General features: G+C 41.5%; 1 protein-coding gene across 1 annotated transcript; it reads right to left on the bottom strand.

Moving 5' to 3' along the window:
* Positions 1–420: 420 nt before the first annotated feature.
* LOC126284315 (uncharacterized) lies at positions 421–10,219 on the bottom strand. The gene is made up of 2 exons (XM_049983150.1): positions 10,171–10,219; positions 421–935 (listed from the first exon to the last, which is right to left on the bottom strand). Exons 1-2 carry the CDS (start codon positions 10,177–10,179, stop codon positions 579–581), a joined length of 366 nt encoding a protein of 121 aa, XP_049839107.1. The 5' UTR covers positions 10,180–10,219; the 3' UTR covers positions 421–578.
* Positions 10,220–22,278: the final 12,059 nt, after the last annotated feature.

Here is a 22,278-nt window from a genome sequence, read left to right as displayed (position 1 = left end):
CTGTAAATCTACCTCACACTACTTTCTTCTCTCGCTCTAGCCTGCTCTGCCTTTCGACCGCCTCACTGTAAGTCTTTATTTCTTACCTCCCTCTCTCTTGCTTTGCGTTATCCATACATTTCTTGCTCTGCAACTCCCATTCTCTGTTTTTTGCATCTCTTACCTCTCTTCTCTCTGTCTCTCTCCCTGTTTTTGTACCTACAAGTAGCTGTGAGCACACTATACAAGTATACACTCACATTGATTGCCGTTTTTCCCAGTCTGGTCGTGCAAGGCAAGACTGGTGATGGTTTCTCATGACTGTGTTGTTGTATCATTGAGCGTTACTCCTCTTCTAAGATCAGATTACGTGGTTCTGCAAAAAGTCGATAAAGATAATGGATGTTGTCTTAAACACGAATACAATGAAAACTCTTTCACTCTAACGGCACAGAGACAATTTTATTCACACAAAGTACACACATGCGTGCAGATAGGTAAATAAAGAATATATTATAAAAGGATCTATGAACTTACTACTGTAAGCAGAGGGAACAACAGTACAGGGGTCGACGTCATGGGGTTAGATACAGCGGAGTTTATTGACAGATGGGAGTTCGCTGCTTGTTACAGGGCAGAGGGTGGTAGGTTCCGACGGGTACGTGTACAGGGGGGTAGGCAGTGTTGTTTACATTGACGTTTGGGTTGAAGCTGCCAACGCCGAAGTTCACCCTACCCACTCCAGAGTCGCTGGATGCACCCGGAGAAGGATAATTCTTGTTATTTACATTGACCTTGGGGTTGAAGCTCTCACCGCCGAAGTTCACATCCCCCACTCCGATATCGCGTCTCTCGTTAGGCTGGTACTGCATACGCTGCTGGCCGGAGCTGGGATTGGTGGGCGCTGCAGTAGCAAAGGCGGCGGTTGCCGCACCCAGGATCACCACAGCGAACACCTGTGGAACAACAAGTAGTAGAGGCTTAAAGCCGACTCACACCAGATGTCAGCGTAAAAGGGACGGAACGCTAGGTGAGGTCACGCTCAAATTTTGGTCTGATCACACTAGACGCAAAGTGAAGTCACTTCATCTTACCCCAATTATTGGAGAGGTCAAAGTAACGTTATGAGATACTATCTGCGACACTAAAAGTCGTACTATAATATCGGAATTAAGAAACTGCCAGCGATAAAGTTTGTTACTGGCAAATGAAAACGTCATAAGGTATGATCTGCAGAACATTTTCATGGTAAACTGAATAAAATTGGAACACCAGAGCAAGTTTCGTCTGAACATTTCGAAACGGCGATATTAACTTGCCAGCGAAAATACATATAAAAGACACATCAATTAATGTAAGCCACATAACTGAGGCTGTTTATCCTATTCGTTGTATTTAGTTACTTATTTCCAAATACCAAACAACACCAAATATAAATGCACTTTACTCCTTCAAAAGAGACCAAGTTTTAACAGTTGAAAAAGTTATTTCTTGAAAATTGGCACATTGATTTATGTCCTTATTTATAGATAATGTATGCCCTGCCAAAGCATAGCAAAATCTAAATTACTTCTCACTCTCAGCTATGTGACCTCCCTTGTGCAACATCACTCAGTAGAAGAAAAATATCGAAACTGTCATGGAACATTTCAGCAGCATTGCAAAAGCAGAGCCAGACTATCGAATATAGACTAAGAAGGCTGAAAGAAACAAAGTTCACAGCTGTGAGCTTAGAGAATACAGCAAAAGTAAGATAATTTATTATGTGAACAGACGATGACGGCAACGTCAAAGCTCTCTTCCCGAGACCCTAACGTCCCGTCGGTCCTGTACGGTTCTATTGACTGCCTGAGTGAATCCTTTCATTTGAAATGCATTGTGGAAATTTCTGTCCTATCTTTCAGTACCAGAGCATTCCATCAAGTGTGTATCTACGTTTACATATCCTTCCTTCATGTAGGAGTACCACGCAGTGAAACTTCTTACTAGGACTGGTTTTTCTCATGAACAATATGTCGAAGCTCCAGTGCATTTAAAGAGATGCATTATGCAACTATCAATGGCTTTTCTAATGTACGTTTATTCTCGAGCAGTCTGTTCCAGTAAAGAAATCATATTCAGATCAAAGATTAACTCTCTATAAAGTTAAAACAGACTTATTTAAATGTTGCCATTTGCAGCATGTGTTGCGAATGTTAATATGACAAACGCTGAAACTGAAAACAGTTACATTAGCGACGCCAAGAAACATATTCCTTTAACTTGATGCAGATCTGATCTGTGACCTAAATTCAGTCACATGACCAAATCTAATTCTCTGAGAATAAAAGTTTATCACAGTAGCTTTTGGACGTTCTGGGACACCGTATTAATGTTAAGTTTCTTCTAACGCCATTTCGGTACGTCTATCTAATACCGCGTAGAGTCCCGGCAAACACACAGAAGAGCCGCAATACAGCGTGACACGGATTCGACTAATTTCTGAAGTAATGCTGGAGGGAACTGACACCATACATCCTGCAGGGGTGTCTGTAAATCCGTAAGAGTACGAGGGACTGGAGATCCCTTCTGAATAACACGTTTTAAGGCACGCCTGCAATGCTCAATAATACCCTCGTCTAGGGAGTCTGGTTGCCAGAGGGAGTTTTTAAACTCAGGGGAGTGTTCCTCGAGCCACTCTCTAGTAATTCTAGAAGTGTGGAGTGTCGCATTGTCCAGCTGGAATTTCCCAAGTTCGTCGGAATGCACAATGGACGTGAATGGATGCAGGTGGTCAGACACGATGCTCCCCTACGTGTCACCTGTCAGAATCGTATCTGGGCGTGTCAGGGGTCGCGTATCACTCCATCTCCACACTCTCCACACTATTACAGACCCTCCACCAGTTTTAACAGGTCCCTGCTGACATGCAAGATCCATGGATTCATGAGGTTGTCTCCACAGAAGTATAGTTTCATCCGCTAGATCCAATTTGAAACGAGACTCGTCCAGCCAGGCAATATGTTTACCGTCATCAACAGTCGAACGTAGGTGTTGATGGGCCCAGGTGATGCGTACAGCTCTGTGTCGTGCGGTCATCAAAGGTACATGAGTAGGCCTTCGGTTCCGAAAGCCCATATCGAAGATGCTGCGTTTAATGGTTCGTACGCTGACAATTTTTGATGGCCCAGTATCGAAATCTGCAGCAATTTGCGGAAGGGTTCCACTTCTGTCATGCTGAACGATTCTCTTCAGTCGTCATTGGTCCTGTGCTTGCAGAATGTTTTTCCGGCAGCAAGTATGTCGGAGATTGGATGTTTTACCGGTTTACTGAAATTCGTGGTGCACAAGTGAAATGGCCGTACCGAAAATCCCCAGTTTATCGCTACCTCGGAGATGCTGTGCCCCAACACTCGTGCGCCGATTATAACACCACGATCAGACTTGCTCAAATCTCAATAACCCGCCATTGTAGCAGCAGTAACCGATCTAACAATTGCGCTAGACACTTGTCTGATATAGGCTTTGTCGACCGTAGAATATCGGGGACGCAAATCTGTGCTGTAAGGGTGCTGCGGATGACATCCAAAGAAGTCCTGCTACCAAAAGAAATGGCACGCACACCACCAGCTCTGGTCTTAGGTCCGTGTGACAGGCAACAGTCAAGTTGGTACACATCTTCGCCCTTGAATATCATTGACTGGAGCAGAACTGTTTTCAGTGGTTCGTCCCGTTTCGAACTGAGCCCCGATGGCTAGCGAAGGATTCGACAAATCACGTCACCATGTTCGAGACACCAACTGGGTTAGTAGCTGAATTCTCCTCCTGATTTACTGTACTGGTAACAGTATTTGAATTGCCATCAGTGTGAATGAAGTTGGAATATGTTAACGGAATATATCTTTTACAGTAGAACGTCTTCTAAGGTAAGATTTGGCTATTAAGATGAAACATGACCATTTACTTTTGAGTGACTGAAAACTATCTGCATTACATATATGCCCCAGGTATGGCCTCTGGTAAACTTTAAGCAACCGTCATATGAGTGACATTGATAGTGATCATATTAAAGTATTTTTGCGTCATTTAGAATTATCGTATGCTTGAATGGAACGGCACTGACCGAGAAGGTGGTGCAATGATCGCACAGTGGAACCGCTGTTCAAATTTTCTTCCAGACAGCAAGATTCAGTTTTCAGGAGGTTTCGTAATATCACTTGAGGTTAATGTCTGAATGACTTCTTCAAAGAAACAAATCCGATTTCTTTTCCAACACTTCCCATATCAGAGCTTGCGTTCCACCTCTAATCGCCTTCCGCAGGTGGAATATTATAGCCCAATCTTCCTTCCCTCTTTTGAAAATAACATTGAACATGGTGACTTACATCAGAATGAATGGTGACTTATATCATAAATTTGCGTCAACAGCTTTCTGATTGATTTTATTTAATCATACACTGAATACTTTGTGTAATGTGGAAGTAACTATAAAAATGTACGGAGCTTTTAGTCTATGACCCATAAATTAAATTAATATATCATCATAAATTATATTAAAGCTTTATCATAGTGCTGAAGTGGTATTACCCATCATGGTACGATACTATAATTGTGAATGCGCACAATATAAGATTTGCGACAATATTCGCAGTCGTTTCATCTAATAATATTGTCGCGAAAATCAATTTGTGACTGATCACGCTAAGGTCTACTGTTTAACGTTAATGAGTTACGGTTAATCGACAAATTAAATGTATTTGATTTAGTGTTCAGCACTGTACATATACAACATGTGGGAACATAATGCTAGAAAGTAAACCTGCTAAACAGAATTTAAGAAAACAGTGAAAGGCCATTGGCTGATTGTCTACTTCCTGTCCTTCTTCTGTATGCTATAGCGTACGGGTGAAGGCAATATATGATGTGAAAAAGCTGTTTTCATTTTCTACTTGGATATCGATTAACATTTATTACTCGTAAATAACGTATTATAGTTAGATAAGTGGTGGGAAGACAGCTGTCGAAATTTTCATATTATTTTCCGGTAAATAAAATATTGAAGATGTATGTTGAAGATTAAGTCGACATATCAAATATGAAGTGAATTGAACATAATGGTCAAGGATCACAGCCTTTCACAATAACTGCCACGAGAAATGTATTGGACCCATTGTATACAGGAGTGCCTTTAGTTGTCAAGACGGGTAAATGAACGTTCGCTAAGCATTACAGTCTTCTTAACGCCAGTCTCCCGCTCGACTTTTGACGATATTGTAAGGTCGGTTGTTATGGTGTTACTGGAAGAAAGAAGCTTCCCAACGATTAAGAACGGATTCACGAAAAACCATTCATTTTGATTAAAGCTCACATTTTGACGGAATAAATTTGTCAGACAGTAGATGTATGTAATAGACGGACGCTGTCTTCCTAGCTCAAAGAGTAGATGCATGTAATAGACGGACGCTGTCTTCCTAGATTTGCGAAAGGCGTAACATAAAACTACATTGCCGGAAGGTAAGCAGTACATGACCCTGTTAGGTTTAAGTCATGTGACTGAGTGATAGATTACTGGAATGTTGACATCAGTTCGTTATAATGGACAGCCAATGTTCAACAAAAACAAAAATAAAATTGTGTGCCCTTAAAAGATGCGTAATAGGACGACAATCGTTTTCAATATGTGTGAAAGATTCATCAAATGTAACACAAATACTGTCAGATTTTAAAGATACGATGGCACATTAGTAGGAAATGAAAACGCAAAACTCTGAACAGAATTACCTCTTCGTGCCTCATAATATATCGAAAGGTGGAAAAGTACACAGTAATGCCCAGAGCAATTGTATTTAAATACATTATCAATGGTAAGGTATAAAGCATACATCGCATGATATCTCGGAGGACACTAAGAACCAGTATGAAATGGAACTAACACAGAAAATCAGTAGCAGGGTAGGCAAATTGAACTCTCACCTTCGTCAAGAAGATCTTGATTGGTGAACGCAGAATTCATGAGAATGTAGCACAGTCTGTGTGCTAAAGCAATGAAAAAGTAGGGCCTAATGTGGTTCTCGAAAATCTCTGGGAAGTCGTGTTTGATGCCTAATGTGGAAAGAATGAGCTGCCTACATCGTAAGCCTGATGCAGGGACTAATAGAAAAGTCAGGATGCATAGGGATATGCAAACAGAGATATTCGATTTCTCGTCCCTTCACGGGAGATTGTATTTGAAGAGAAGTCGCTATTATTACTGTGAAGTACCCTCCGGGATGTAACGTACAGTGACGCGCTGTCATGTACATTAATGTGTAGGACGAGAGTCAAAGCGAACGTTGGGTGAGTGTGTGGACAGACTAGAATACAACAATTCCTTGCAGATGAAGTGTTTGCCAGACAGGGAATCTAACTCGGAACCATGCCTTTCATGTATCAATGCCGTCACCAAGCCACCCACAGAAGACTGAGAACCCTCCTTCACTGTTTCAGAATTGTCAGGATATCTCTCCAAGACGCTCTCTTGCACATCTCGACCGACTTCCGTTCATGAAAGAAAGTATTTCATTAAGAAATGGGTTAGGTAAAGGTCAGCTATTGTTTGTAGAATTAAGTATGCGTGTAGACGTAAGAAGAGCACTAAAGTGACAAGGGGAGTGTACAGACAGATCGGAGTATGATAATTAAGAAAATGGTTCAAATGGCCCTGAGCACTATGGGACTTAACATCTGTGGTCATCAGTCCTCTAGAACTTAGAAGTACTTAAACCTAACTAACCTAAGGACATCACATACATCCATGCCCGAGGCAGGATTCAAATCTACGACCATAGCGGTAGCGCGGTTCCAGACTGAAGCGCCTAGAACCGCTCGGCCACCCCGTCCGTCTACGATAATTACGTAATGAACTTAGACATGGTATATACAAAGACATGAAAAGCCTGACGACTTATAGTCAATGTGACAGCCACGTAAAAATATTTTGACAACGTATCTACATCTACGTGGTTACTGTGCTATTCACAATAAAGTGCCTGGCAGAGGGTTCAATGAACCACCTTCAAGCTGTCTCTTTACCGTTCCACTCTCAAACGTCGTGCGGGGAAAACGAGCACTTAAATTACTCTGTGCGAGCCCTAATTTCTCTTAGTTTATCGTGATAATCATTTCTCCCTATATAGATGGCTGCCAACAAAATGTTTTCGCAATCGGAGGAGAAATCGGATGGTTGAAATTTAATGAGAAGATCCTGCCGCAACGACAAACGCTTTTGTTTTAATGTTCACCACTCCAATTCACGTATCATGTCTGTGGCTCTATCTCCCCTACCTCGCGATAATACAAAACGAGCTGCCCTTCTTTGTACTTTTCCGATGTCATTCGTCAGTCCCATCTGATGCGTATCCCACAGCGCACAGCAATACTCCAGAATATGGCGGAGAAGCGTCGTGTAAGCAGACTCTTTAGTATACCTGTTGCCCCTTCTAAGTGCCCCGCCGATGAATCGCAGTCTTTCGTTGAGTCCAACCACAACACTACCTACATGATCGTTCCGATTTAGGGTATTTGTAATTTTAATCCCTAAGTATTTAGTTGAATTTACAGCCTTCAGATTTGTGTGACTTGCCGCGTAATCGAAATTTAGCGGATTTCTTTCAGTACTCATGTACATATCTTTTCACTTCTTCTTTTTTTTTTAATTAAGAGTCAATTGCCACTTTTCGCACCATACAGATATATATAAATCATTTTGCAATTTGTTTTGGTCATCTGATGACTTTACAGGACGGTAAAAGATAGCATCATCTGCAAACAATCTAAGATGGCTACTGAGATTGTCTCCTGTGTTATTAATATAGATCAGGAACAATACAGGGCCTATAACACTTCCTTTTGGGAAATCCGAATATTATTTCTATTTTCCTCGATGACCTTCCGTCTATTACTACGAACTGTGACCTTTCTGACAGGAAATCACTAATCCAGTGACACAACTGAGGCGATACTCCGTAGGCACGCAGTTTGGTTATAAGACGCTTGTGAGGAACGGTGTCGAAAGCCTTATCGAAATTTAAAAATATGGAATCCATTTGACATTCCGTGTCGATAGCATTCATTACTTCAAGAGTATAAAGATCTAGTTGTGATTCGCAAGAACGATATTTTCTGGACCCGTGCTGACAGCGTGTCTATAAATCTTTTTCTTCGAGGTACCGAGGTACTTCATAATGTTCGAATACAGTATATGTTCCAAAACCCACTGCAAATCGACGTTAGCGATATGGGCCTGTAATTCAACGGTTTACTCCTACTTCCCTTCTTGTGTATTGGTGTGACTTGAGCAATTTTCCAGTCTTTAGGAAAGGATCTTTCTGTGAGCGAGCGATTGCATATAATTGCTAAATATGGAGTTACTGTATCAGCATACTCTGAGAGGAACCTAACTGGTATAGAATCTGGACCGGGTGCGTTGCTTTTGTTAAGTGATTTAAGTTGCTTTGCGACACCAGACATTTCTAGTTCTATGGCTCTGATATTGGCAGTTGTTCTTGATTGGAATTCAGGTATATTTAACTTAGTCTTCTTTGGTGAAGTCGTTTCGGATAATCGTGTTTAATAACTCTGCTTTAGTGGCATTGGCATTGGTGACTTCACCGTTGTTATCGCTCAGTGAAAGTATTGATTGCGTCTTGCCACTGGTGTGCTTTATGTATGACCAGGATCTCTTTGGGTTTTTTGCCAAATTTCGAGACAGAGTTTTGTTGTGGAAATTATTGAAAGCATCTGGCATTGAAGTACTCACTATATTTCGAACTTCTGCAAATCTTTGCCAATCTTGGGGATTTTGCGTTCTTTTAAAATTGGTATGCTTTTTTCAATGCTTCTGCCACAGCGATCTGACCCGTTTTTTGGACCTTGAGGGATCAGTAGCATTAATTATTAATTTCTGTGGTACATATTTCTCAATTACTGTCAATACTAAGTCTTAGAAGTCATTCCACAACTTTTTTACGCCTTCGTGAATAAGACTGTGTCTTAAAAAGGCGTTTAGAGCATTTTATCAGCTTTTTAAAACAGATGTACTTTGCGTTTCTTTTTGATGGTTGTTGCAGTTACGGTATTCAGCCTAGCAGCTACTAGCATTGGTCGTTATTCCCTGTAATCGTCACGATAACCACTATTTGTTCAGGATTATTTGTTGCTAAGACGTCAAGAATGTTATCGCAACCATTTACGCTTCTAGTGGGCTCATGAAGTAACTGTTCAAAAATTTTTTTTGAGAAAGCATTCAGTAAAATTTCCGATGACGTTTTATGCCTACTACCAGCTTTAAACGTAATGATTTTTCCAGAATATCGAGGGTAGATTAAAGTCACCACCAACTACAGTTGTAAGAGTGGGATACCTATTTGAAATGAGAGTAAAGTTCTCTCTGAACTGGTCAGTAACTATAGCTTCTGAGTCGGGGGTTCAGTGCATTCTATTAGGGCTTGGAGCTCTGGTTCTTTCCAAACACAGCTACGACCATTTACAATTACAATACCGATCGTTTCTACAACTAACTTGCAGTGTTTTACCTGACTCCTTTGAGATGGAAGCCCTTTCTGTGGCGCTCTGAGGTCCTCTAACCTAAAAAACCACCCCACCACCCCATGCCGCAAGTTACGGAATCAGCAACCTACACGGTAACAGAACCGCCCGAACCTTGATTCGGACCCTCCACTCAGCTCTGCACCAAAAGACCACAGTCGGTTCTATCGACGATGATGCAGATGGTGAGATCCGACTTAATCTCGCAAGCAAGACTGGCAATCCTTACCATTAGCGCTAGCCGCCCTAAACCAGAAAGAATCTCCTCCGATGCAAAGTGACTTACGTCATTGGCAACGAGCCACCACCGGGCTGCTCCCGGTTCTCTTCATGGCACCCGGAAGCAGCCTTCCGCATCCGGAATCACTCCCCCCGGTATGCACATGATGTACACACTAGCCTCCTTCCCCTATTAGGCAGCCATGTCCCTAGAATTCCCCATTACGCGCCTAATGTTGGAGCTCCCAATTACCAGCAAACCCTCCCTCTATGAATGCCCAGATAAATGATGTGTATGTAAATTTTTTAAAAAAAGATGAAATGCGATCAGAAGGACTAAATACGTAGAAAAAAGCGGAGGGAATCCTTCAGCTGAAGGTTAGTAACAACAAACCGTCGCATACTTACGGCTTTCATATTGGCTTGCTGAGAATGTGTGTCGGCTAGGAACCGGTTGGATCACCGTCTGTGTCTTCCTCTGGAGACGTCTGCTCTTTTATACTCATTCGGCCGCTTGTACTGGCCTCAGAATGCTGATTCATTGCCACAAGTGTTGCCATTGTCTGCTTTACTTTCCGCCCTCCCCGCTTCCCGGTACGGAGCCAGTTCCCGCGTTTCCGCATACGGGTACTCGTGGCTTAGGCCGAAATCTGAGCAGTATAACTGACGGACGTCATACATTCTACTGCCGAATCGCAGAAAGAAGAACTACATAATGTGTGCGTCAATAGGGAGGTGACGCAGCATAATAATAATGTTCACATCTGTAAACTGAAAACAATTATTTCCTGATCTTATATGCTTATCGTTCAATGTAAATGTCGTTTTATTATTAGTTTACAGTTAATTACTTGTTTAGTCAAACCGTCTTCTCTCATTCTGTTCACATGCTCTGTTCATTTTGTATTTCCTTGTCCCATACTTTCATTCGTACATTATAGTCCTGTATGAAGTTTTCTTTATATTTTCCTGTCTATGAACTCCGACTGTTTGCACCCACATTTCTGCTGACTTTATTCTCCATTCGTCGTTCGAAGTCAAGATACATTTGTATTTATTTTTTTAGGATACGTAGTAATCTGCCAAATTTCAGTGGTGTTTCCTCCACTCGCCTATCAGCTACTGTCAATGCATTGTATCATAAATTAGTTGAAACCCATTTAATTTACTAGTGATTTCGCTTTACTATACATTTTTAATATCACAGGCTACATGCCGCTCTTTTGGTTGCTTGTGTATTAATGTTTCGAAATGTCTCCAAATTTTTGAAGGTCTTTGATTTTTTTTATTTTACTGTAAATACAAGCTTGTCGTTCTTATATATTTGATTTAAGAGAAGAATTACACATCGAATCTGATCTTCTGACATCTGAATACTTGTTTGATAGTCGAAAAAGAATAGAAGATTTATTTGTGTATGTGTCCACATGTATGTCTGTTTTTGTGTATCAGTGCCTTGTATCGATCTGACAACTTGGTTAACTTCACGTTTACAACACCTTCAGAACGCCTTACACTACGGGTTATATGTATTCGAAAACGCTAAAGGAAAGGCAATATTTAAACAACCGAGGTCACATAAGAAATGGAAATGTTAATTAATTCTCCCGTCGCTGCTTGGAATAACGTGTTAGTAATGATGTATGAAAAACTTAAGATTTAATGCACTGCGAACCTGCGACTGAGCTGAAGTACGTAATGGATCAAAATATTTCAAGATTTGCTGTATGGGTCCTCACACAAATTCTGCGTAAACGTGTAATGAAATAGCTAGAACAGAGGCACTGTATATTGCTGAGAATTTTTCTCTCGAAATTTTGAATCAAGCAACAAGCTGTTTCCTCAAGCAAATATCTCATGTAAATACTATGAAGATAAAACAACAGAAACTGGGGCATATGTAAGCGTGTCAAAAGGAAACTTCCTACGTATGAACAACATTGGAACTGCAGTTTCGTATTTATCTGTGGACACCGGGGAAGCGAATTTCAATTAACATGTCTCCACCGTAAGAGAATATACATAATGGACGTACGAGTGCAGTTTGTATACACATAGTTGACGACATATAGAAGTTTGGGAGTGGCCGTGAGGTGTACTTGAGTAAGGAGACCGCTGTGACCAGACGAAAACTCGTGTTCGAGTCCTAGTCCGTCCCAATTTTTCATCGTCATCATTCCGTAACACTGATAATCATCTTCCATATTCGCAACTGTGGATATGTTTCGTGTATTTCATAACGGCTCTAGTCACTGCAGTACATGTTTCTATGGACATGCATGCATATCCAGTTTTCACAGGTTTGCCGCCGGACGACGTTGTGCAAGTTCCGCAATGTTTCCTTGGAGCTACAGTCCGACACAATCAGACGCTTGAACCGTGCCTTTGGACAGGTACGATTGAGAGTATCCGTACGTGGAAGCCCCCGCATACAGAACACGCGTCATAATGGAAGTGAAAATGGTGGTACTATATCTTTTCTTAATGTTTTCGTACGAAGGGAAGCATATTTAACTTTGGGACACAGCATCTACCGCAGGCCAACACATACAGATCTCTATCTGCTGGCCACAAGCTGCTATCATCCTGTACAGTCCTGTACTTCATTACGTACATCAGTTCACAGAGCACATGTGGTATCCGATCCTGAAAGTCTGTCGAGCGAAATGCAGCACTTGAAGACGGTGTTTGACAAAACGGTTACTATGGGAGACAATTACGTAATTCATTCAGACTCAAGCGAGTTCTATCCAAAGAGCAGAATGAAGATACGAAGATACCCATCACTTTGGCCTTTCTGCCGTATTTTGGCGCCATGTCGTCAAGAATCAGAAGAGGCGTCGGAGATATGACACTAAGTGTGTTTTTAGACTTTCTACCAAACTGAAGGACCTATTGAGTTCGCTTATGGATGATCTTGGCTTGAGGAAACGTTGTTTGTACAAGATTCTTGGTCCATGTGGGGCTCCGTATATAGGCCAGACGTGTCGCACAGTACAGGAACGCTGCAATGACCATCATCGTCATTCACATGTACGCCAACCGGAAAAATCAACAATTCCAAAACACTGTATGAATACAGGACAATGTATGATTCACGAAATGACGGAATTTTATCCCCGGAATCAAGTTTCTAAGATTGCGTGATTAAAGAAGCAATTCGTGTGTGAACAGCTGATAATCTCATCAACAGGGACGTGGGATTTCAGAGGAGCACAGCCTGGAACCTTGCTTTGCTGCTATTAAATAAAGGCGAGGAAATCAAGATTTTTTTCGATAACCGTCAGTCATAACATTGGTCTACGATGGATTTTTAATGAGTGAAGTCTGACCGTACTGCCACAAACGTAGTGTAGAGTGCACGTGCAAGAGGGCCGCTCTGCGACTTTCGTCGGCAGAGGGCGTTTGAGTATGGCGCCGTCTATGTGCCAATCACTGTGCATGTGTGCTCTCCGCGGCTGCACATCCTTCGCGGGCGCCTTCTCTATATTGGGACGTAGAGGTGCGAATACCGTCAGTCGCACCTAGCCACCAGGAAGATTCAACCACCTGAAGATGACGGAAGTGGCTCCGAGGAAATGTTGTGTATTTCGCACAATGTCATCCAGCTGCAAATCCGTGTAGACTATTTAGAAGGTACAACATTTCTACTAAACAACGAATTTTCACTCTGCAGTATTGTGTGCGCTGATATGAAATGTTCTTGCAGATTAAAACAGTCTGTGAGACTGTACTGAAACCTGGGATCTCTACTTTTGAATGTGCCAGGAAGTTTCATTTCTATTACTCTCTCAGCAGTCAAGACACATGTGACGATTCACACAACCTTTCTTTGTATAAGCACAATGTACTCCCTTACTTATGACTGATATGGAAACCGAACGCTTGAGGATTTCTGAAGTATGATCGGTACAGCAAGATTCCCTGCAATTGGGCGGTATGCTGCTTCTATTCTTCAGTTTGTCATGGGTACTACTCAACTACGTAACCATCCATTTCAAATCTTTACACATCGTTACTCCGATATATTTGTGTCGCATTACAAGCTCTAGATATATGAGGTCTGTTCGGAAGGTAGAATCTGATAGGTCGCGAACAGAAGGTTTACACAAATGTGTTGGCCGGTGTCTCTATTGTGCCTGTCGATCGCGTCACGTCGCTATTTTCAGGTTTGAGCGCTCAGTGAGCACGTTAAGATGCCTAGTTAGTGTACATAGCGTCTCCCGCCGAGACGCTTCGCCTAATTTGATGCAACCCCCCGTAACGTTCCCATAATGCATTTCCTTACTCGTGACAATTTGCGGCCTCACACTGCAGGGGCGATGAAGATGGCTCTACGATGGCTCTTCGACGGAATGTGTTTGGTCACCGAGCATACAGATGGACCTTGCCTCCCTCGGCAGTTCATCTCTTGTCACATGATCCGCTGGCTATGACGACAATATTCTGGCACAGACAACGAGCTGCTAACTAGGGTATAGAAGTGGGAGAAAGCACTGGCTGCAATCTTCTGTGACGGAGGACGTGGGAAGTTGATACAACGCTACGACATATGCCTACGTCGAAGCGGCGGCTATGTAGAACTAGAAGAAGTAACAAGCTATTGTAAATAAATGATTTATGATTTTCACCGTGGTTTCCATTTCGTGTCTGATCGGATATAATTTTCCGAATATCCATTTTAGCTATAATTCAATAATTAAAATGCGTTCCACCGATGGATCTCGATGTTATTTTTTGCCTCGCACAGAAAGTAAGAAGAGCTACATTATCTAATATATGATTATTTGTGTTTTTCTGCTTTAAGAGAATTCACTTATAAAAAGCTTCTTCGACTGTAAAATTCCTGATATTGTAATTGTAATTTTAATTGTCTATTAACATGTGACATATGTTACTGTTAGAAAGCGGTTGCACTTTAAAGTGGCTTACCAACTTGTACTTGAATGTGGATTCGTGTTACAGGATCGAGAAATTTTCGTTCTTGTAGGAAACCTTGTTAGGTATCACCCAAGAACTTATTGCCTTCAGATGGCCAATAATTTCTACTGAAACAAAAGGTTTCAAGAGTCTAGGAACGCTAAATCAGCATACTTTCCTCTACGTATGGCGCAGGTAAAGAGAGCAGCTGGAGGTATTCTACTCCCGTTCTGCAGATATGAATGACCTGTAATCTTTTCCAGTAACGGGGGATATATGTCTCCTTCAGAAATCCTAGAATATTATTGTCAAGAGCGTAGCTAACTGAACTTCGCGAGTCTCTTTGAAGCCTTGTCCATTGTGGAGTTTCAGGTATTTAAGGCGCTTTTACCTATGACTAGCACTGATTACTTTTTCCCCTCATCAGAGCAATACTGTGGAATCTGAAGCTTTAAGTCTGCATCATCTGAGGAAAGTGATTTACTATACCTTCATCTCGCTCGGGCGCAGAAATTTATGATTACAAAGAGAGTGATGCATTGCAGTACACAGAAGCTGATCTGAAAACAGATAACTGTGTGAAGTCAGTCCTTTCTCTGAATGTCACTTACTTCTTTGACCCCTGGTTCGATTTTTTACTGTGGAAAATGCCTAGTTGTGTCATGGATCAGAGTGTACTTTAAGCTTTAGACTGGGGAAGTCAGTTCTATGGTAGGTGAAAGGAGAGGGTGACATCCACGATAATAGGATGTCTAATAAAGCAGTGCGGTGTTCTAAGCAACCTTCATCTTGAAGACAGTATTAATATTGGTTTAAGATTTAATTGGTCTCAACGTGACTGTCAAATGATTCCTCTGGTATTTCATACACCTCTGGTGACAGAAAATGTCGTTTTCAAACTATCCATATACGTAATGAATTAAACGGCAGTTGCAGATATCGTCACCAGTATCAAAGAGAAATTGTGTTCATCCGCCAACTTCTGACGATACGTTAGATTGATATATGACATTTGCAGAGGATGTCGCAAGAGGAACATCAAAAAAGTAAAAGAAGGGTATGGGAGAGTAGTCGAATTAAATCAATAATTACTGCGGCAGACGGCCGGAGTGGCCGTGCGGTTCTAGGCGCTACAGTCTGGAACCGCGCGACCGCTACGGTCGCAAATTCGAATCCTGCCTCGGGCATGGATGTGTGTGATGTCCTTAGGTTAGTTAGGTTTAAGTAGTTCTAAGTTCTAGGGGACTGATGACCTCAGCAGGTAAGTCCCATAGTGCTCAGAGCCATTTGAACCATTACTGAGGAAAGTAGACTACGAAATTCAATGTTGAAAAGTGTACTAGAGATTAACTATTTTGGCTGAAGTAAAGGTATAAAATAAAAAGATATAAAATATCGATTGGCAACAGCGAGATCGAATATACGAGGGTTGTCCAGAACGTATGTTCCGATAGGTCGCTAAAGGGAAACCATAGTGAAAATCAGAAACATAGTCACCTCTCCGACTTAGACATTTGTCATAGCGTTATACCAAAGTTCCAACACCATCATCATAGAAGGCAGCTACCTGTGCTTTCACATAATACTTATAGGTAACAGAAACATTTTTACAACGAACTTGTTTTATATCATCGACCTTGTGCTGCGGACCAGACACTTCATGGTCTTCACTGCCCATGCAGAGTGCGCCTGAGAATTGCCATGAAGAAGGAAGTGCATGGCAGTAGTGTTAGGTGGGCTGCATTCACTAAAGCGAAGCCTCTCAGAGGGCCCTCCTACTTGTTGGGAGACACTGTTGTTTTAGGCACATTTACTCGCTCACAGTATGCTCACAATTGAAAAGATCGTCTTGATGCGATCGACGATCATATTAGAGACACTACCCAAGACATCTGTGCAAAGCCTCATCAGGTTTTGACTGTCGTATCCACTTCGGGACCGATCGGAACTTACTTTCTGGACAACCCTCGTAAATTCAAATTTTGCAGAGTCCTCTCTTAAAGTATTATTCTAGAGTATACTATAATAAGATGGAGTGTATACGATATCCAGTTCAGACAAGAAAAGAATAGCTTTTCAAATGTGTTGCAGCAAGAAAATGGAGAAGATTACATCGGTAGATCGAGTAAGTAATGATGAGGTACTGATGGATATTGGAGGGAGGGTGGACATACGTTTATGGGGCCGATTGATGAGACACATTTTAGGGGTTCCAGGAGCAGCAAAAATTTTGGAGGCAAGTAAGCCTGGAATACATACTGGTGCTCAAAATGAACGTTAGTTGTATGCAGTTATGCAGGGGCGAAGAGAATTTGGACAGATAGACTAGTGTGTAAGCTGCATTAAACTAATCTTCAGAATGTAGACTACAACACAGTTTCATTGTGTACAACTCTGTTACAAGCTACGCTTTGAATGTCCTAGTGATAGTCTTGCAAGATTTTGCTTGTGAAAACGTAAATTACTTTAAAAGAAATGTAAAAAATAAGTATAGGTATTTCGTGACACCTTTTAGTTCACGTTTTGAATAAATATTTTACCGTCGATATTCGCCTGAAAACATCGCTGAACAAATCTTGAAGTATGGCTGATACAACTTGATTGTTGCTGAGTTTGTAAGTAAAAGCGGTTTACACATAAATGAAACGCCGTATACTGTCTGTGCTGAGGTCTTACGCATTGTCAACAACATTAAGAAAAATTCCAGCTTTACTCAATTTGCGCATAAATCTTATAAAACCATTGCCACGGAAAAGGATTCAAGTGGTTGAAGTGGCTCTGAGAACTATGGGACTTAACATCTGAGGTCATCAGTCCCCTAGACTTACAACTACATAAACCTAACTAACCTAAGGACATCACACACATCCACGTCCGAGGCAGGATTCGAACCTGCGTTCGTAGCGGTCACTCGGTTCCAGACTGAAACGCCTAGAACCGCTCGGCCACGGAAAAGGATAATGATACTAAATGATCAAAGGTAAATATTTATGCCCCTAATCAGTAAACTAAGGTTTGTTTCTCTAATTAAGTTATTGTTCTTTAAGTCATTGTACATACAGCTATCTATGTTAATTTTTAATTCTCAGCAGTTAAGTTAAAAACTGGCTAACAGGTTTTTTGATTGCATTAAGTATGTAGCGTAAGATCTATGTCAAGAGTTGGGACAAGACAAAGCTCAATAACTTATGCAGGAACTTGCGTTCAAGGAATATCCTATTGAATCAGATCCTTATTATCGTATGTTATGCAATGGTGTAATATACATATTCTTGATACAGAAACTTCTGTTGTAAATTGCGCCATGTATCTAAACAGATTTACAAGGTGACCTTATCTTTGTGTACGTATGTGTGTGCATGTAAGTGTATGTAGTCGTGGCAACAGTAGAACTAGTCCTGTCAGCGTTAGTATGATGTATCATAAAAGCACGGCAGTTACCGTAATATTGAGAAGCAAATTAATCGACTCAGCGAAGTCAGTAGTGATAAAAACATGTAGGTACGCCCCTACGAGCGCGTTGTCACCTTGACGCGCAGACAGGAAAGTGAACGAGGAAAATGTCTCTTCAGGGTCAGACTCGACGACTTCGCAATGGCCTCATTAGAAGTACCGAAAACAAGAAGGAAGAGAGTTAAGACGTAACTGCAACGTGGAGGAGGTGGGAGGAAATCAGCAATGCCCTTTCGAATTTATCTGAAGCAGTTTAGGGAAGTCACTGGAAGTCTCAGACTGGATGACCAGACGGTATTCCAATTTCGACGCTCCAAAATACAACTCCAATGCCTCTGCTCTGTACACCCCTGCTTGGTTGAGTGTATGTAAGAAAGGAAAGGACGTGGGCTGCCATCTCCTTTCTTGCATTACGTCTATTACATCCACCTCTTTCACCATCTCGGTGCTTTATTCGGCTACTCAATATGCTTGGGGCCAGATAAGACATGGTAATTGACGGAAATCGTGAGAACCCCCTCCCCTCGTCATTATACTGAGCCGCACAGTTTCGCTGAACGTTTGACATAGAAAAACAAGCAATCGAACGATGTGCTTCCAACATATTGTCCACCGGAGTGAAGCCAAAACACTATACGAACATTGTGAGACTATTTTAGATTATGTAGGAGACTATATTGCCGATGTTTATTTATGTCTTAAATTTATCTAATGTGTTCACTAAAGAAACGAAAAAGCGCTGTTTAGTATGCACTGTACTGACACATGAATTCCAATATGGCATGATAACATTACGAATTACGTCTTTTCCAATAGAATATAGTACCCTAAATTGTCAAAAATTAGTAGGATGTACGGAAGTACCGATACGGGACTAATTCGGAAGTATGTAAATGTACGAGCATGGGTTGATTCATTACGAAGTCCAGTTAACAAATGATTTAATGTCACAATTAAGTCAATAAAACTGACAGAAGTCGAAAAAGTAATCACTAACAAGTATGTAGTTCATGAAGTTTCTTACCTTTAGATCTAAAGGTTACAGAAGAATGGTAGTGACAAAAATAATCGTGTAAAAGTTGACTTAAGATTTCTTCACTAATTATGACCTTATAATAGAACAATAACATCAAAGCCATGAAATAAATAAAATGTTATTGTTGTTATTTCGATTTCATAATGTAATGAAATTTATTTAGTAAAGGTAAATGAAATAAATTTAGACATGTATTCGTTAAATAAAGTGGCTTTCTTTTCACTCTTGAGAAGAAATGGAAGCCTTTTTAGGGATGTTATGGACGAATATAACTATATCGTAAATTCTAATTAAACAAAGGCAATCGTCTGCAGCTGATTGACATGAAATAGGTTTCATCTTCCAAATGAGTAAAAGGTAACTCTCCTTTTTTTGAAAATATTCATATTTTTCCATGTATTTTCCGAATTTGTTTTCGACTTTTGTTGCTGCTCACACACTTGCATCACTAAAAAACCTATAGCAACGAAACAGACTGTTCTATGCCTTCTAATTTCTCATTTTGCCTCTTATCCATTAACTGTTGTGATGGAAAGCATGTATGGTGATTAATCAGTCATGATGTACAACATTGTGCAACATGTTTTCCAGTGAATGGTCATCCAGCGCAATCCGAAAATATTACCTTTAATACGGGACAAATGTTCCACGAATGTGGCACCTAGGTTATCAATAATGTAGGTGACTCTATAGCCGATCATCCAAAGTGCTGCATTTTGTTTAGTAATTGCGTATCGCGTGCATTCAGTCATCAGTTGTCGAACGTTCAGACAGCTCGCGCTCGTCCTGTCAGTAATGACGGCCTGTGGATGAAAAAATTCCACATGTCCCTCACTGCTCCGGAAACAAACCTATGCCCGTCCGAGTGATTATTTCCTCATTTTTGGTGGGCGACTGTTACAGTGAGCTTGATTCTGTGCAGTTTCTCGGTCGTAGGGTTTTCACATTGACTATCAGATAACATTGTGAGCTGACTCTTGATGCCAGGAACGTCTGCTGAATATTTCGCCACAGTCCGTCGTATCCACTTCTGGTTGCCTTTCTTCAGTAAGGTTTCTTTTGTCAAGATTGTGTATATTGTCTTGATGAGATGCTGTGGTGCGCTGGATATAATGGCGCCCACGTAACAAATTTCAATAAAGTTTTTCTGAATGTGCTGGTATTCGTAGAAGTTTGAGTGACTGCGAAGAAGGTAAAACGCCCTGAGATATTACTTCATTTCCCATTAGGTTGATGAGGAGCGTCGCGAATTTACGTCGAACAAAAATGACCTCAAGGCCGCCACATGAGAGATGCAAAGTGACTGCCGGGAATTGTACTTTATAGATGTTATTACGGAGAAGCAATCACCTGAGTGACCGCTAGATATTATTTACCAAAGCTTCAGGGAGCGGATGTACTTGGGCCATGTAGTACATTTTGCCTGCGATGAGGAAGTGAATTGCTTGCACATCTACAGGAGGTTCAGTTGTCTATCAGCATGCTGGCTGAGTGGCCCTAATGCGATTCCGGAGGTTCACACGGTTCCTAGGTATGATGCGGCCAGTTGCGGCCTCCAGTAGATGCCCAGAGAACGGTGCGAGGTCTGTTACTTGGCCCAGGTCACTTCCGGAATTTCACCAAAGTACTCACTAATGGACGTATGGTAGTCTTCCCGCTACTGATCTGAGTACGAGACACCTTCGTGTAGATTATGAGTGTCTCCTCCACGGAAGGCAGGTCATGTTAGAAAGATACGTCGCCTGCATATGCTGTGCATCAGATCAACATGTTCTGATCCGTTAGCGCCCTATCTCTGTGCGAGATGGAAATAGCGGTTCAGTGGCTATGGAATACAGAGCCATCGACAGGTGGCATCACCAGCAAACATAACGAAGTTTTTCGAAACATCCCACGTTGTTGTTGTAATACGAGCGCCATGTCCCATCCTCTTCAACACTTCTATTAAAAACTCACGCCACGGTTCGACGCTATCGAAAAGTAGTACAGTTGCCCTTCCAGCGGCGGCCGCTGCTACAGAGCATATCGTGTCGAGTAGCCCATAAGTTTCTTGTTAGTGTGATGAATGAGAGCTAGCTCTAACTGGATAAAAGTGTTAGTTAGTGCAAATGAGTAGGAACAGCAAACCTTTAATGTTCGGAGACAGCATTAGTGATGTCTAGCTTTAGACAGTCACGTCTGTTAAATACCTGTGCATAATGCTGCAGAGCGATATAAAATGGAACTAGCATGCGAAGAGAGTGGTAGGGTACGTGAATGGTCGACTTCGGTTTATTGTGAGAATATCTGGAAAGTGTGTTTCATCTGTGAAGGAGACCAAATACCGGATGTTGCGGCGACCTATTCTTGAGTGTTGCTCGAGTGTTTGGGATTCGTACCAGGTCCAGTTAAAGGAAGGCATAGAAGCAATTCAGAGGCGGGCTGCTACGTTTGTTACCGGTGGGTTCTAATAACACGTAAATTTGTCGGAGATGCTTCGGGAACCCAACTGGGAATCGCTGGAGGGAAAGTGACGTTATTTTAGGGACCACTGCTGAAAAAAATTTAGAAAATAGGAATCTGAAGCTGAGTGCCGAACGATTCTACCGCCTCCAACATACACTGCTCGTAAGAAGCACCATGAAAAGATACGAGAAATTAGGGCTCTTAAGTGAAAATTTAGAGAATAGGAATCTGAAGCTGAGTGCCGAACGATTCTACCGCCTCCAACAGACACTGCTCGTAAGAAGGACCATGAAGAAAAGATACGAGAAATTAGGGCTCTTAGGTGTATTCGCTCATAGGCGCCCTGTTCGCGAGAGGAAGAGGACAGAAAATAATCTGTACCCTCTGTCACGTACTGTACGGTGGCTTGCGCAGTACCAATGTTATTGTAAATGCTGATGTAGATAAGCTACAGTTACGATGTTTCTATGATTAATGTCACAATGTTTGTAGTTGCTAAAGTGTCCTCCAACAGTGTTTCTATTGTAGTGTAATAAATATGTAATGTACTGAATCGATTGTGAGGAAGCTAAGTGGCAAAGATGTTATCTGAGAGACTCTATGATAATTATATCGTTGACTCGGAATATTACTTTCTCTGTGGTTTATTCGTAACTAAGAGT

This window comes from Schistocerca gregaria, chromosome 8, assembly GCF_023897955.1.
Source record: "Schistocerca gregaria isolate iqSchGreg1 chromosome 8, iqSchGreg1.2, whole genome shotgun sequence".
Lineage (NCBI taxonomy): Eukaryota > Metazoa > Arthropoda > Insecta > Orthoptera > Acrididae > Schistocerca > Schistocerca gregaria.
This window is presented reverse-complemented; position numbering and strand designations above follow the sequence as displayed.